General features: G+C 43.0%; 1 protein-coding gene across 7 annotated transcripts in view; it reads right to left on the reverse strand.

Annotated features, from left to right (window-relative positions):
* nSyb (neuronal Synaptobrevin) overlaps positions 1–13897 on the reverse strand; it is a 157242-nt gene that overhangs the window by 107055 nt on the left and 36290 nt on the right. For all 7 annotated transcript variants that reach the window (XR_013898594.1, XR_013898595.1, XM_080277937.1 and 4 more), the window contains exon 3: positions 8616–8694. Coding sequence is in view for 5 of the 7 variants with exons in the window: in XM_080277937.1 (XP_080134063.1) it covers positions 8616–8694 (79 nt within the window). In the remaining 2 variants the exon portion in view is untranslated. The remainder of the gene's footprint in view (positions 1–8615; positions 8695–13897) is intronic.

The raw sequence follows: 13897 nt of genomic DNA on the forward strand, positions 1-13897 counted from the left end.
CCCGTCTGTAATTTGAACTTGGCACGCGGGGCGTGGGACAGCTTTGTTCTGGAACGTCATTCCTCTGACATCCGCTAGAGCGCCCCTGCATCCTCCCCACTTTCCGCCTGTCTCTTGTCGCAGGTGCACGCTCGTCATCATGGCTGCCCACGTGCTCGCTTTTGTGGTGGTGCCTTACCTGCTGCAGGCACTCCTGCTGCTCTCGTGCCTCTCCTTCGTGTGTGTGATGATGGCCCCGCCACCTGAGAAGAGAAAGAGAGTGGTGTTGACTCTGGAGAAGAAATGGGAGATATTGGAGAAAGTAGATGCGGGGTGGTCTTCTTCCCGCATCCTCCGCGAGTTCAACCTGGCCCGATCTACTTAGTTTGATATTAAGAGATCCCGAGACAAACTCATGCAGTACACGGCTGACTTCTCGTCGAGAAGCAAACGCAACATGGAGAGGAAGGTGATGTTTACTCCCAAGTTTGCTGAAGTCGACCGCTCCACGTTGATTTGGTATCGACAGCAACGTGCTGCTGGTGTGATGGTACGTGGTACGGAGCTGAAGGCTGCTGCTGAGAAGTTCGCCAGGCTTCACGACGCCCTAGACTTCAAGGCATCCGAGGGTTGGCTCTTTGCGTTCAAGTTACGGCATGGCCTTACCAACTGTAAAGCTCATGGCGAAGCTTTGGACACTAACGAGGATGGGGTTGACGAGTTTCAGCACAAGGTGAAGGGCTTGATCGACAGGGAGGGCCTCACTCTCGGTCAAGTCTACAACGCTGACGAAACTGGTTTATTCTATCAGTCTTTGCCAACGAACACTCTAGCCGGGGAGACGAAGAAGCGTGTACCTGGCCGCAAGCTCTCCAAGCAATGGATATCTGCTTTGTGTTGTGCCAATGCTAACAGCATGCACCGGCTTAAGCCCGTTATTGTTGGCCGTGCAAAGCAGCCTCGGTGTCTTCGTGGGGTGATGCATGTCCTTCCTGTCGTCTGGTACCATTCTTTGAAGGCATGGTTTACAGCCCAGATCTTCAAAGACTGGTTCCACTGCCATTATGTCAAGGAGGTCATACATTACCAGACGAAGACACCGGGAATCCCACGCGACCAGGTAAAGGCCCTCCTTCTCCTCGACAATGTACCTGCCCACCCGTGCGACAAGGACTTGGTGGCTGAGAATGGCCGGATTAGGTGCATGTTTCTGCCACCTAATACGACTGCTCTCATCCAACCAATGGACCAAGGAGTGATCATGGCAACGAAGGGGCTGTACCGAAGGAAGTTCCTGGACGAGGTGATGGTTGTTCACGAGGAAGAGGACAAGCGCAGGAAGGGACGGGACACGCAAGGCCAGCGGACTTTGGAAAACCTTCGCCGCTACAACATCAAGTCTGCAATCTACAACTGGGCCAGTGCATGGAAGGAAATCCCTGTCAAGACTCTAGAAAATGGTTGGTCTCATCTGCTTCTTGGAACGGATGTGGAGTACAATTTCCTAGGTTTTGAAGTGGACGACTTCCATGCACGTCTACGTACGCATGGCGACGATGTTGATGTGGACAATGTGCGTGAGTGGTTGGATGACGATGAGGGCAATCCTGGGTATCAGACCTTTTCTTATATCGAGATTGCATCTTCAGTTGCAGATGTCAGTACTCAGCTTGAAGATTCCGACGAGGACGGCGACGATGATGCGGACTCCTCTCAGCATGACACAACTCCAGCCATCCCCAAGCTGAGCGCACTCCGGGAACACCTAGAGTTCGTTCTCGACTACCTGGAACACCCAGACTGCGACAGGGAGATGGGGCCCTTGGGACTTGTGGAGGAAGTGCGTGCTTTCAGGCAGTGCATCATCAATCGTCAGAATCATCGGTCCTTGCGTCAATCAACCATTGACAGTTTTTTCAGGCCCGTGACCCTCGCTGTGCCCAGCCCTGGCTCCACTCCGTTGCCTCCCCAAGACAGGCCCTCATGCTCCGAGCCACAGCCCAGCACATCAGCCACGGTGGAGTCACCACTCGACGTGAGTTTGCGTCTGTCTTCAGAGTCGTCTGCAATGGGTACGCCATCACCAAGACCCAGCGACGCACCCCTAGGTCACCTGCCAGTGATACTCTCGGACTCTGACTGTGAATAGACGCCAAGAACTTCTCCACTAGACCACACGGGAATTTACAGTGTTGTGCAGTGAAAAAAACAGTGCATTGTGTTAAGGATTTACAGTTGTGAGTGAAAAGACAATTTTTGAACTAAATTTAACATAAATAGACTTGTGTGTTTTTGCTTTAGAAAATGGTTATAAGAGTGGAAAAAGTTAAAGTGCAGAGTGCAACACTTTTTAAGTTACAATGGAGCATAAGTTAGACAAAAGTGCGCACTGTAAAGAGAATGGACTTCTGAGTGCGAATGACTAAGTTCAGTGCAAGACTTCATGAAGTGTACTGCAAGTGCTTCAGGAAATCCTTCTTACTGTCACAGTCCGGGAGGAGGCAGTTATTCATCGAGATGGCCATGGACTTGCTGTAAGTAGGCAGAATGTTTCATACTGTACTCTACTGTATTTTCCATACTATACTTACCTCAAACACCTTATTTCACTCTTTTATGTCTATTCTTGGTGTCAATATGCTGTGTCTTAGGTGCTATGCATGTGCAGTAGGAAGGTGTTTTTCTGAGTTAAGCTAGGTTAGGGTCCATAACTACCAGTCCAGGAGCCAGGGACTTGTAAGTACCCAGAATGTTGAATATTGTATGAACCTACCTCAAAAACCTCATTTTATGCTTCTTTTGCATTTATTTCAATCTTTTATGTCCCTTATTGGTGTGATTTGGGTCTTATAGGTGCTATGCATGTCCAGAGGGAGTTGTATAGGTGTTTTTCTGAGTTAGGGTCCATAAGTACAAGTCCATAAGCTGGGGCCCAATATCCGGACAGGACCACTATCCGGACCTGCCCATGGCTCTATTACATCGGATATTGGAGGGATTACTGTATATACATTTCAGTAATGTTAACAACTCTATAATTTTACAAAGTAAAGTAAAACATCAAGTATTCTACATTCCTGGTGATCTTCAATTAATACTGCAGTATGTTCTTTCAGAATAGCAGAGTAAGACCAAACTACAGTCCACCCCTCTAGTACATGCCTAAATGGGCGGCAGAGGACGGCGCGTACTAGGAATTCACGTACTCTGAATACATAAACTTATGGAAAAATTTACGTATGGGTAGCACCCCCCTTCATGGGCAACACTTGAGACTCCTTTCAGGCCTAAGTATTGTTCTGTACAAGGGAACTATCTAAGACATATTATCTACGATAAAGTAAACCAACAAGATTATGGCTTTACTAAGTCAACAAGGATATGGCTTAACTATACCAACAAGAATGTGGCTGCTCACCTTAACCCGAGAAGGCAACAGGGGAATTGTCTCTCGCACCACTCGGTTTCGGGACAATTCGACATCAAGTTAATTTGCCGTCACAACAATAACAAGACAGTTCGCCATCATTAATGAAGACAGCTATGGGTGACACTAGAATAATTCAAAGGCGACTACAGCAAGGAAGAAACAAGTTAGTTAAACCATGATGGAGAGTGGAGATTTGTCTATGAGCCATTTCCTGGGGAGGATCAAGAGGATGATGCAAAGTCTGAGGTGTCAGAAATAGATTTTGAAGGGTTTATGAATGAAGTGAGTGCATTAGCTAGTGAAAGTGTCGAAAGTGCTTGTGACGAGTGTGGTGAGGAAGGTGGTGTTTCGAGTGGTACAGGAGAGAATTTGCCTTCAAGTCAATTCGCCGTCAGACAATTCCCCTTCAAAACATGGACTATTCCCCGTCAGGACAATTCGCATCCTGGACAATTCCCCGTCATTCTGTAAATACAGTATACTTATTATTAATTAATCAATACTTTAATAACCATCAAAGAGTATGTTCAATAGCGTAGGCTTTCGATATTATTTATTAGTGGCACCTTTTATCAATACTGACTAAAGGTGCAAGTAATAAATAATATCCAAAGCCTATGCTATTGAACACTGACTTATATGGATCCCCCTGAAATACAGTTATTAAAGTATTGATTATTAACAGTAAGTATACTGACAGGGAATCGTCGGGGAATAGTCTGACGGCGAACTGACTTGACGGCAAATTGTCTCGGAACCCTAGCATGCAACTTCTGCACCATTCGACACACCACCTTCCTCATCACTCTAGTCACCACCACTTTTGACATTTTCACTAGCTAATGCACTCACTTCGTTCATAAACCCTTCAAAGTCTATTTCTGACACCTCAGACATCACATCATCCACTTGATCCTCCCCAGGAAATGGCTCATCGACAAGTCTCCAATCTCCATCACTGGTGGTTGGTGCTTCTTGAGGTGGCAATGTCACGTGCTCGGGGTAAACCCCAGATCTGGGTCACTCTTCACTGCCGTCTTGCCTATTACAAGTTCAATTTGCGTCACTATTAAAAAATACTCTAAAATCGAAAAAAAATAGGTCCTCGCTTACAATGAGGATCGCGTACTCTGAACTCATGTACCGTGGGGAGGAACTGTACATACAAATAAATATGGATTATGTTCTCAGTAAGTCCAACACTGCAGTCTGAATACTAGCAATTACTGTACACTGCTCTTTAGTACGTAAGGTCTTATGTTGCCATGATGAGGACCTCTTTAAAAAATGAGTAAAGTCTCAATTAAATGAACATTCATTATCTATCTGGCACCTGAAATCACTAAAATGCAAAAGTGAATCTTTTATCCTTATTAGGAAATTACTTCAGTTAAAAAGAATAAACCATCCACTGTACAGCAGAGTAAAAGTAAAGGCAATGAGTAATAAGCATATGGTACTAACGACCGAGTACGTGCTCAGTCATCAAGTTCCAATAGCTTCTGATTTCTTTCCAGCACCTTCTTCACATTGGTTCACATCATCTTCACCACCTGCATTCCCACATCACACTCATCAATAAACTCATACTTAAAATACACCTACGACAGAAATCAAATTTTGCTAAAAGTAACCAAACTTTTAATGTGGAACCAGATGGCTACATCAGCAACAGCAAAAGCCAACCAAAAGCTCATGAAGCACTTGTTAACCTGGACACAAATGAAAGAATAAGTGAGGGGTGGGGTATACAAAGGGTGTTAGCAACATAATCCATGCATATACATGATAAATGGTAAAGGGAAAAAAAATATAAAGCATTTTCAACCCATGACAACCAACAAAGAAAATCTAAATTGAAGAACCAATACAATAACATACTGAATATGCACTCTATAATCTGCTCCTACACAAATACTTCACATGCAATTCAAAAACTAAGGTGAAGTACAGTGAATTGTCCTTAAACTAGCAATCTACAGTGTAGGCAATCAAAAACCTAATCAATAACATTACTAAATGTAGAATATCACGATATAAAACAATGTAATGACTATCAACACAAACTTATCAAAGTAAATGATGCTCTGCTACAATTTCATATATGCCAAAAACTTGCTCAATTAAAGACAATTCACCTTCTGAAAATCCAAAACAGTTATATACAACATAACATGCCTCACAAAACACATGACAGTACACAACCTGACAACACCAGGTAGTGCAACATAACTAACTACGGTGTTCCCAAGTTTATTACATCTGCAATCAACTAAATAATTACATTCCTGTTGAATACTACTTACTCTGCATGAAGGCAATTATTTTTCATACACCCTATGCTTAAAATATGCATTTTCATTATATATATATATATATATATATACACAAAAATAATAATAATAACAATAATAATAATAATAAAAAGTTCTGTACTTGTAATAGAAATGAAAGTTTTAGATTCAAATATACAAACTCTATCTCATCTCATGAAATCTGTACTGTATATCACAAGTAATAAGAGTACACACACACACACACACACACACACACACACACACACACACTTGTATGTGCAAGCTGCAAAAAATCCTGCATATTGTGTTGTCTGCAGATGATAAACATGAGAACACCAACTAGGCCTTCATTGCACAAGGATCTCCTGCTTCCCCATACAAGAACACCTCCCAGGCTGAATACCTGCACGATCATCCAGTTCTGAAAGTTTCTGGTCCCTTTCCAGAACCTTTTCCACGTTTGTCCGCATGATGTCCACAACCTAGGGGTCCCAGACACCAGCAGAAACACACACGAGGGAAGAGCAGCAGCACAGGAAGAGTGGAATTTTAATAATCACAAGATCACTCATGAAATATCATCCAATGTCAAGCTCATAGTCAATACCATAAACAACTAAGTACACTGTCCCTCAGCCCAGAGCAAAGCTTAGGAGTAGATGTTAGAGATTACTGAACAATTAAGGATGGTAGTTATTGGCACACAACATAATCATAGAGTTTATATTACAGTGCACTAAGAACAGGTTAAATACCAGAGACAAAAACTTCTACGTTTAATATAGAAGCTCATGTTAAAAAAAAATTAACAATAATAAGAATAAAAAAAAAAAACTACCATACTTTCTGTTCCATCAAAGGTGTACAGGAAAGGTAACCAACCACCACACACTGGAAGATGCCATTACTATGTTATTTTCAGCTATTAAATCATCATCATCATCACCATGACTTTTCTCACAAACTCGGCAGAGGAGTGTTCTACAGTCCCAATGGACCCATGCTTAAAACCTAGCAGGGATGGGGACCAATTTATGGATCTGAATTTTATTCAAACAGACTTTACTGATCTACCATCAGACCTGCCAACATGTCACCCAAATACACCCATTAAGCTGCAAGGCTTGGTGGATGAGTTTGGGAGAGTGTGTAAGAAATGGAATCTAAAGGTGAATGTAGGGAAGAGTAAAGTGATGGTCTTTGAGAGAGGTGAAGTCAGTGAATGTACAGCGAGGTTGGATGGTGAGGAATTGGAAAATGTGAGTACGTTTAAGTACTTGGGTAGTGTGATGAGTAAGGATGGAGGTTTGGAGGGTGAAGTGTTTGAAAGGGTACAGCAGGGAAGAAAGGTTGCTGGTTCTTTGAAAGCAGTGATAAGAAACAGGGAAGTGAGCATGGAAGTGAAAAAGTTACTACATGACAGTATTGTGATACCAACTCTAACGTATGGAAGTGAAGCTTGGACGTTGTTGGAAGGACACAAGTCAAGAGTGAGAGCAGTGGAAATGAGTTATTTAAGAGGAGCCTGTGGAGTTACATGGAGAGACAGGCTGACGAATGAGGATTTAAAGGAGCGTTGTGGTGTGGATGTGGATGTGATAGGAAGCGTTATGAGGAACACACTGAGGTGGTTTGGCCATGTTGAGAGGATGGAGGGTGAAAGACTGATGAAGAGAGTGTATGTGAGTGAGGTGGAGGGGGGAAGAGGGAGGGGGAGGCCGAGGATGTGATGGAGGGATGGGGTGGAGAGGTATATGAGAAAGGGGGGTGTGAGTTGGGAGCAGGGCAGTGAAATGGTGGGGGACAGGACGACTTGGAGGCGATTTGTTTGTGGCCACCCCAAACGGGATTGAGGCGTCTGGCAAAAGATAGATACAGTAGATAGAATATCAGTACACCAATCCTGTATGATAGTCCTAGCATGTATTCAATATGGATGGTGGGTGTTAATGCCAAAGTAAAGGCATGTAGAGATGTGTAGTACTGTACAGAGGAGAAGTACTGCTGGACCTCAGGGAATGGACCATGAAGCCTATGACCAGTCAAACAAAATTTTTTTGGTAATTTTCATTTCATACTGTAACTGATATCTCTCAAGTACTGTATAAATCTAATAAACTGAAGTTGATTTTCATGTAATATAGCAGAGTACAGTTAATCTCGAAACAAAATTATGCTATATACCAATACTGTAGCTTATAATTTTGGTAAGCCAAGTTGGGAGGAGATTTATAACAAATGGCTAATGAGTGCATATATAAATTTAATAAATGGATGTGCTAATCAGACTGAAGTACACATAACAGATTTAGAATGTATGCTTGTCCTACTAGACAAATACAAATGGAATGCCTGGAACACTTGTGCAATGGATTCTATTTTCAAGCAGGGGACAGAGTGTATATTTTATTATATAATATGCCTGTAGTGTTCTAAATACTGTACAGTACATCAGTGACAATAAATCCAGATTATCAGAGTTCGGCCATTACTAGTACACTATCGTCAAGCACTGTACAGCAGTAACTAAAGTTACCTAATGTCAGAGAATTATTAGGCATACACAATGGGTACCTCATCCTCAATGCCAGAGCTTAATCATGGTAGTTGCAAATAGGTAATGATATAAAAACTGTAAAGCAGCTTCTTCCAGCCTGCAAGTGCCACTATCAACTCTCACCCCATACAGGCTGTCCAACAACACCCCACGCCATACTGTACAAGACACATCACACTCTTGGGGACCCATGCGGTAGAGATCTGAAGGCAGAAATCCCTGGGCTGGGGTATTTCTGAGGTGGAGATATGCTGCAAAGCTAAGCTTATTAGTGAGAACCATACATCCAAGTTAGTGGGAAATGACAGTCACTACAATGTTCTATTTCTGCAACTGGCACCTAGTCTCTCACCTGCTCGATCATCTAGCTCAGACAGTTTCTGATCACGTTCCAAAACTCTCTCCACGTTGACCCGCATAATTCCGACAACCTGTTTACCAAACACAATGCATGCAGTACAACATAAGAGACAGTATGAATTGGGGGGATTCTATCTTTCACAACAGCTATGGTTATAACTCACATTCCACTCTATTAAATACCCACACACTCAAAATCATGACTAATTATACATGCACATTACATTCAACCTATCTCCTGCTCAACATCTGCATACTGTGAGGTGGATGTCTGTACTAAAAACTGTTGCTTAACAAATTAATTATGCTGTTATAGGGTATACAGTATACTGCAACACACTAAACAAACTCGCACACCTAACATATTAATAGTCAAACTATTGTGCCGAGGCAAATTACAGCAATTTTCAACATAAACTTTACACAGACTACTCCATGGATAATGACTAACTGATATCCTTTAGCAAGGTATGCTGATGATATTCAGCTACTTAATGTGCTGTCAAGCCTTGATTACCCAGATTCCCAGTCTTAATGCAACTGTTAGTTGTTATTGTTGATCAACCCTAGTCTTTCTGACAATACAGACCCATCAGCCACAGGCAAGCAACTGCCCCTGCAGGGCCGTCTCATGTGGCAAACTGGTGTTTCCCTGTGGCTGACAGCACCTCGCCACAGAAAGACAAGAGGTTGTGGTGAAGCGCAGGGAAAAATGTAAAGGTTTGGTTCTTGAATGGACACTGCATTTGCATCTCTCCACAAAGTTAACAGTGACACCATAGCAGGCTCCACTCAATCCCATTTTGTGCTTATATGGTTACAATCCAATGTTGTAAATGGTTTCCATGGTTTCAGGAAACCATTAGGCTTGTTGCCTAATGTACAGCCAACTGAAGTGAATTGAAGCATAACAAAAAGTGACAGGAGGGAACACTGAAGCAGGAGAAGAGGAAGGCAGGCAAAGAAATAAAATGGTAAAGGTCAAGGATGAAGTAGGCAGCTCTAAATCATGTACGTACACCAGTATTTCAAGAAAGTGTGGTTGGGGGGGGAAAAAAAAAAAAAAAAAAATCTAAAACACTGCAACAGACTTGTACATTTTCTCTGTGAATAAAACATAATGAATACATACAGTGCTTTGACATATTTTGTGTGTAATGAGTAGCCAAAAATCCTCATAAAATAGTAAATAGTAAGATGTAATTAACACAACTTATGGGAAAATAATTAACATAAATCAGAGGAAGATCTAAAATTTTACATCTATAACTGGCCATTAACGACTAAATCAGGCAAAACACATTAAAAAAAAAAAAAAAAAAATGTAATATGGAAAGAAAGAACCCAAAACAATACAAAAGAAACAGGGAAGTGAGCATGGAAGTGAAAGTTACTACATGACAGTATTGTGATACCAACTCTAACGTATGGAAGTGAAGCTTGGACGTTGTTGGAAGGATGCAAATCAAGAGTGAAAGCAGTGGAAATGAGTTATTTAAGAGAAGCCTATGCAGTCACATGGAGAGACAGGCTGACGAATGAGGATATAAAGGAGCGTTGTGGTGTGGATGTGGATGTGATAGGAAGCGTTATGAGGAACACACTGAGGTGGTTTGGCCATGTGGAGAGGATGGAGGGTGAAAGACTGACGAAGAGAGTGCATGTGAGTGAGGTGGAGGGGGGAAGAGGGAGGGGGAGGCCGAGGATGAGATGGAGGGATGGGGTGGAGAGGTATATGAGAGAGGGGGGTGTGAGTTGGGAGCAGGGCAGTGAAGTGGCGGGGGACAGGGCAACTTGGAGGCAATTTGTTTGTGGCCACCCCAAACGGGATTGAGGCGTCTGGCAATAGATAGATAGACAGATAGACAGATATATATATATATATATATATATATATATATATATATATATATATATTACCATTTTCATTGTTCAATAGCTTCAGGAAAAATATACAGGAGAGAAAAAGGAATGGTGCTTTGTTTTTGTTGATTTGGAGAAAGCCTTTGACAGAGTCCCAAGAGAGGTGGCAAAGTGGACAATGAGAAAGCTTTGGACTGAAGAGTGGCTGGTTAAGGTGGTTATGGCCATGTATGTGGGTGCTCGCACCCACGTAGGGGTAAATGGAAATTTGAGTGATGTGTTTTCCATGAATGTTGGTGTGAACCTGGGGTCAGTTTTGAGCAACTTGTTGTTCTTAATGGTACTTGAAGCCCTCTCACATGACTTCAGAAATGGACTCCTGTGGGAGATGTTGTATGCTGATGAAATGGTGCTGATTGAAGAGAATGAAGGGGAGGTGGAGGAAAGATTTTGGAAGTGGTGAGAAAGTATAGGCCACAAGAGCTTAAGGGCAAATGTAGATAAAACGAAAGTGATGGTATCTAGGGCTGGTGGCGGTACTGTCAAAGAAGACTGAGAGTGGCCATGTGCAATTTGCCACAAGGTCATGGGAAGTAATTCCATCTTATGCAGTGTCAGTGATAAGTGGGTGCATAAGAGATGTAGTGGTATTAGAGGTAGACTGCAAGAAAATGCTGATTTCATGTGTGTGGTGTGTCAGGGAGAGCACGTGGAGATTGGCAGGCATGAAAGAATCGAACCTGCTGGTGAGTCTCTTGAGTGTGTGGAAGAGTTTTGTTATTTGGAAGACATGTTATGTGCTGGAGGTGGGGCTGGGGCTTGCTCTAAGGCTAGAGTGGGGAGTGGCTGGAAGAAGTTCAGGAAACTGTTGCCTTTCCTGATACTGACAGGGTTCTCCCTATGTGCAATGGGATCTTTGTAGGCAACATGTGTAAGGAATGTAATGCAGTATAGCAGCAAGACCTGGGCTGTAAAGGAAGAGAATATTTGCAGGCCAAAACATACAGAAACGACAATGATTGGGTGGATGTGCAGTGCATCCCTGAGTGTGAGGCCTGGGGGTCTAGATTTATGATGGAAGAGTTGAGGGGTAGGATGGGACTGGAGTGTATTGTTGCTATGATGAGGAGAGGTAGATTGAGATGGTTTGGGCAGGTGGAGAGGATGGAGGATGATAACTGGGTGCAGAAAGTCATCATCATCATCATCATCATCATCATCATCCAGACCTCCTTTCCCACCCTAGGGCAGGGTGAGGAGTAGCAATGTCCAGACAGCCTAAGTTTGCCCAATTCAATGGGCCACACTTCCATTCACTCATCATTCAAGCCCACAAAATCTTGGCTCCATCAGACAGGCCAAAAAAGATTTCACCACATTCTGTAGCTTCACATATACCTGCCTGATAGTCAATCCAAATCCTGTCACGTTAAAAAGAGGTGCCAAATCCCTGGTTATGCGCTTCTCCACACAAAATTCATCCAACCAGTTCAGTCTCTTGTCAGTCCTTTAGCCTCACCAACTTCCATACCTCTCTTCCTCACACACTCATCCACCACAGCCCTCCACCTTCTTCTTGGCCTACCTCGCCTCCTCCCTCCTTCAAATTCACTCAGATATACCTTTTTCACCACTCTACTGTCATCCAATCTCTCCACATAACCACTCCATCTCAGTACACTCTCCTCGATTTTGGTGTCCACAAACTTCCTCACTCCACATCTTTCATGAATCACATTATTCCATATTCTCTGCACTCCCTGTACTCCATTTACATTTCTCAGCACTCCCATCTCCACTGCTCTTACTCCTGACTTTTCATTTTCATGTCACACCATAGTCTCACATCCGTATATTAAAGTTGGCACTAAGCCTCGTGCAGCTGGAACACTCAAGCCTCTGTTTTTTATCAAGGCCTTCATAGCACCGGCTACTTTCCTTCCTTACATCACTATATTTTTCACTTCTCTTGCACATTTTCCTCTCTTTTCTATCACTAACCCTGGGTCTTTGCACTCTCTCACCAATTCCATTCTCTCTCCATTCAATGTAACATCACACTGGGAGTCAGTTTCTCTCACAATAACCATCACTTTACTGTTTCCTATATTTACTCTCAAAGTACAACACTCACAGACACCTACAAACTCTGCACTAGTATATCAAGCTCTTGTCCGGTATTTGGAAGTAGCACTGCATTATCAGCATGCAACAGTTTTGAGATATTCCATCCATCACCATTCATTATCAATGCCATCCCTCTCTTCATTACTCGTGAGAAGCCTTAAAGTTGGGGGTAGGGTTACAAAGGAAAACCGAAAAAGACCTAGGATGAGGTCACTGAGTGTGACCTCAGGGACAAGGGACTGAAGCTGCCAGAGAATGAGCAGCACAGAGAGCCACCATTAGGTGACCAGGGCCGACGCATGCATGTTGGAGCCTTCAAAAACGAAACAAAACAAAATGATTAGAGGTGTTGTGGTATTAGAGACAGACTGGAAGATAATGTTCATTTCATGTGTGTGGCGAGTCAGAGAAAGTATGTGGAGACCGTCAGGCACGAAAGGATTGGTCTTGCTGGTGAGTATCCTACATGCCAGGAAGAGTTTTTTTTTATTTGAGAGACAGTAACTGCTGGTGGTGGGGCTGGAGCTAGCTGTGGATAGATTGAGGAGTGGCTGACAGAAGTTCAAGGAGCTGTTACTTCTCCCGACATTGAGAAGGCTCTCCCTCCGCACTAAGTGATTTTTAAATGTGGCACGTGTTGGGAGCGTAATGCTGTATGGTTGTGTGACCTGGGCAATAAAAAAACATACTGAAATGACAATGATTAGATAGATGTGCAGTGCCTCCTTGAATGCAGGACTAGGCTCAAGATGGAAGAGTTGAGGAGAAGGATGGGAAAGGAGTGTATTAGTTTTGTAATGTCGAGAGGTAGATTGAGACGGTCTGGACATGTGGAGAGGATGGAGGATGAACTTGGTGCAGAAAGTGAGAAGAGTGAATGTTGGGGATGGGACTGCAAGTGACAGACCACTAAAGACCTGGGACAATGCCATATCCCTCAGGGACGAGGGACTGAATAGGGAGGCTGCCAGTGATTGAACAGCATGGAGAGCTGTCATTAGTGATCAAGGTCGACATATACAAACTTGCTGGAGCCTTTATAAATGAACGAAAAATAAATATATAAACACTCGTAATCATAAGACTGCGACTGCATGTAAACAATTAAAATAGTTGCAAAAAAAGGTATTTTTACATCCTTGCTGAAAGGGATGAAGACTGAATTCACCCTTGCTGAGAAGTTCAAGTTCATAAGCCTAAAATACATGAGACCTGTGACACCACTGGACAATAGGTACTTATCTTTTATTTTAAAAGGGGGCTCCCACAGCAAATCCATCTATG

The sequence above is a fragment of the Coenobita brevimanus genome, chromosome 71 (genome assembly GCF_032717465.1).
Source record: "Coenobita brevimanus isolate Jiangsu-jjx chromosome 71, ASM3271746v2, whole genome shotgun sequence".
In the NCBI taxonomy this organism is placed as follows: Eukaryota; Metazoa; Arthropoda; class Malacostraca; order Decapoda; family Coenobitidae; genus Coenobita; species Coenobita brevimanus.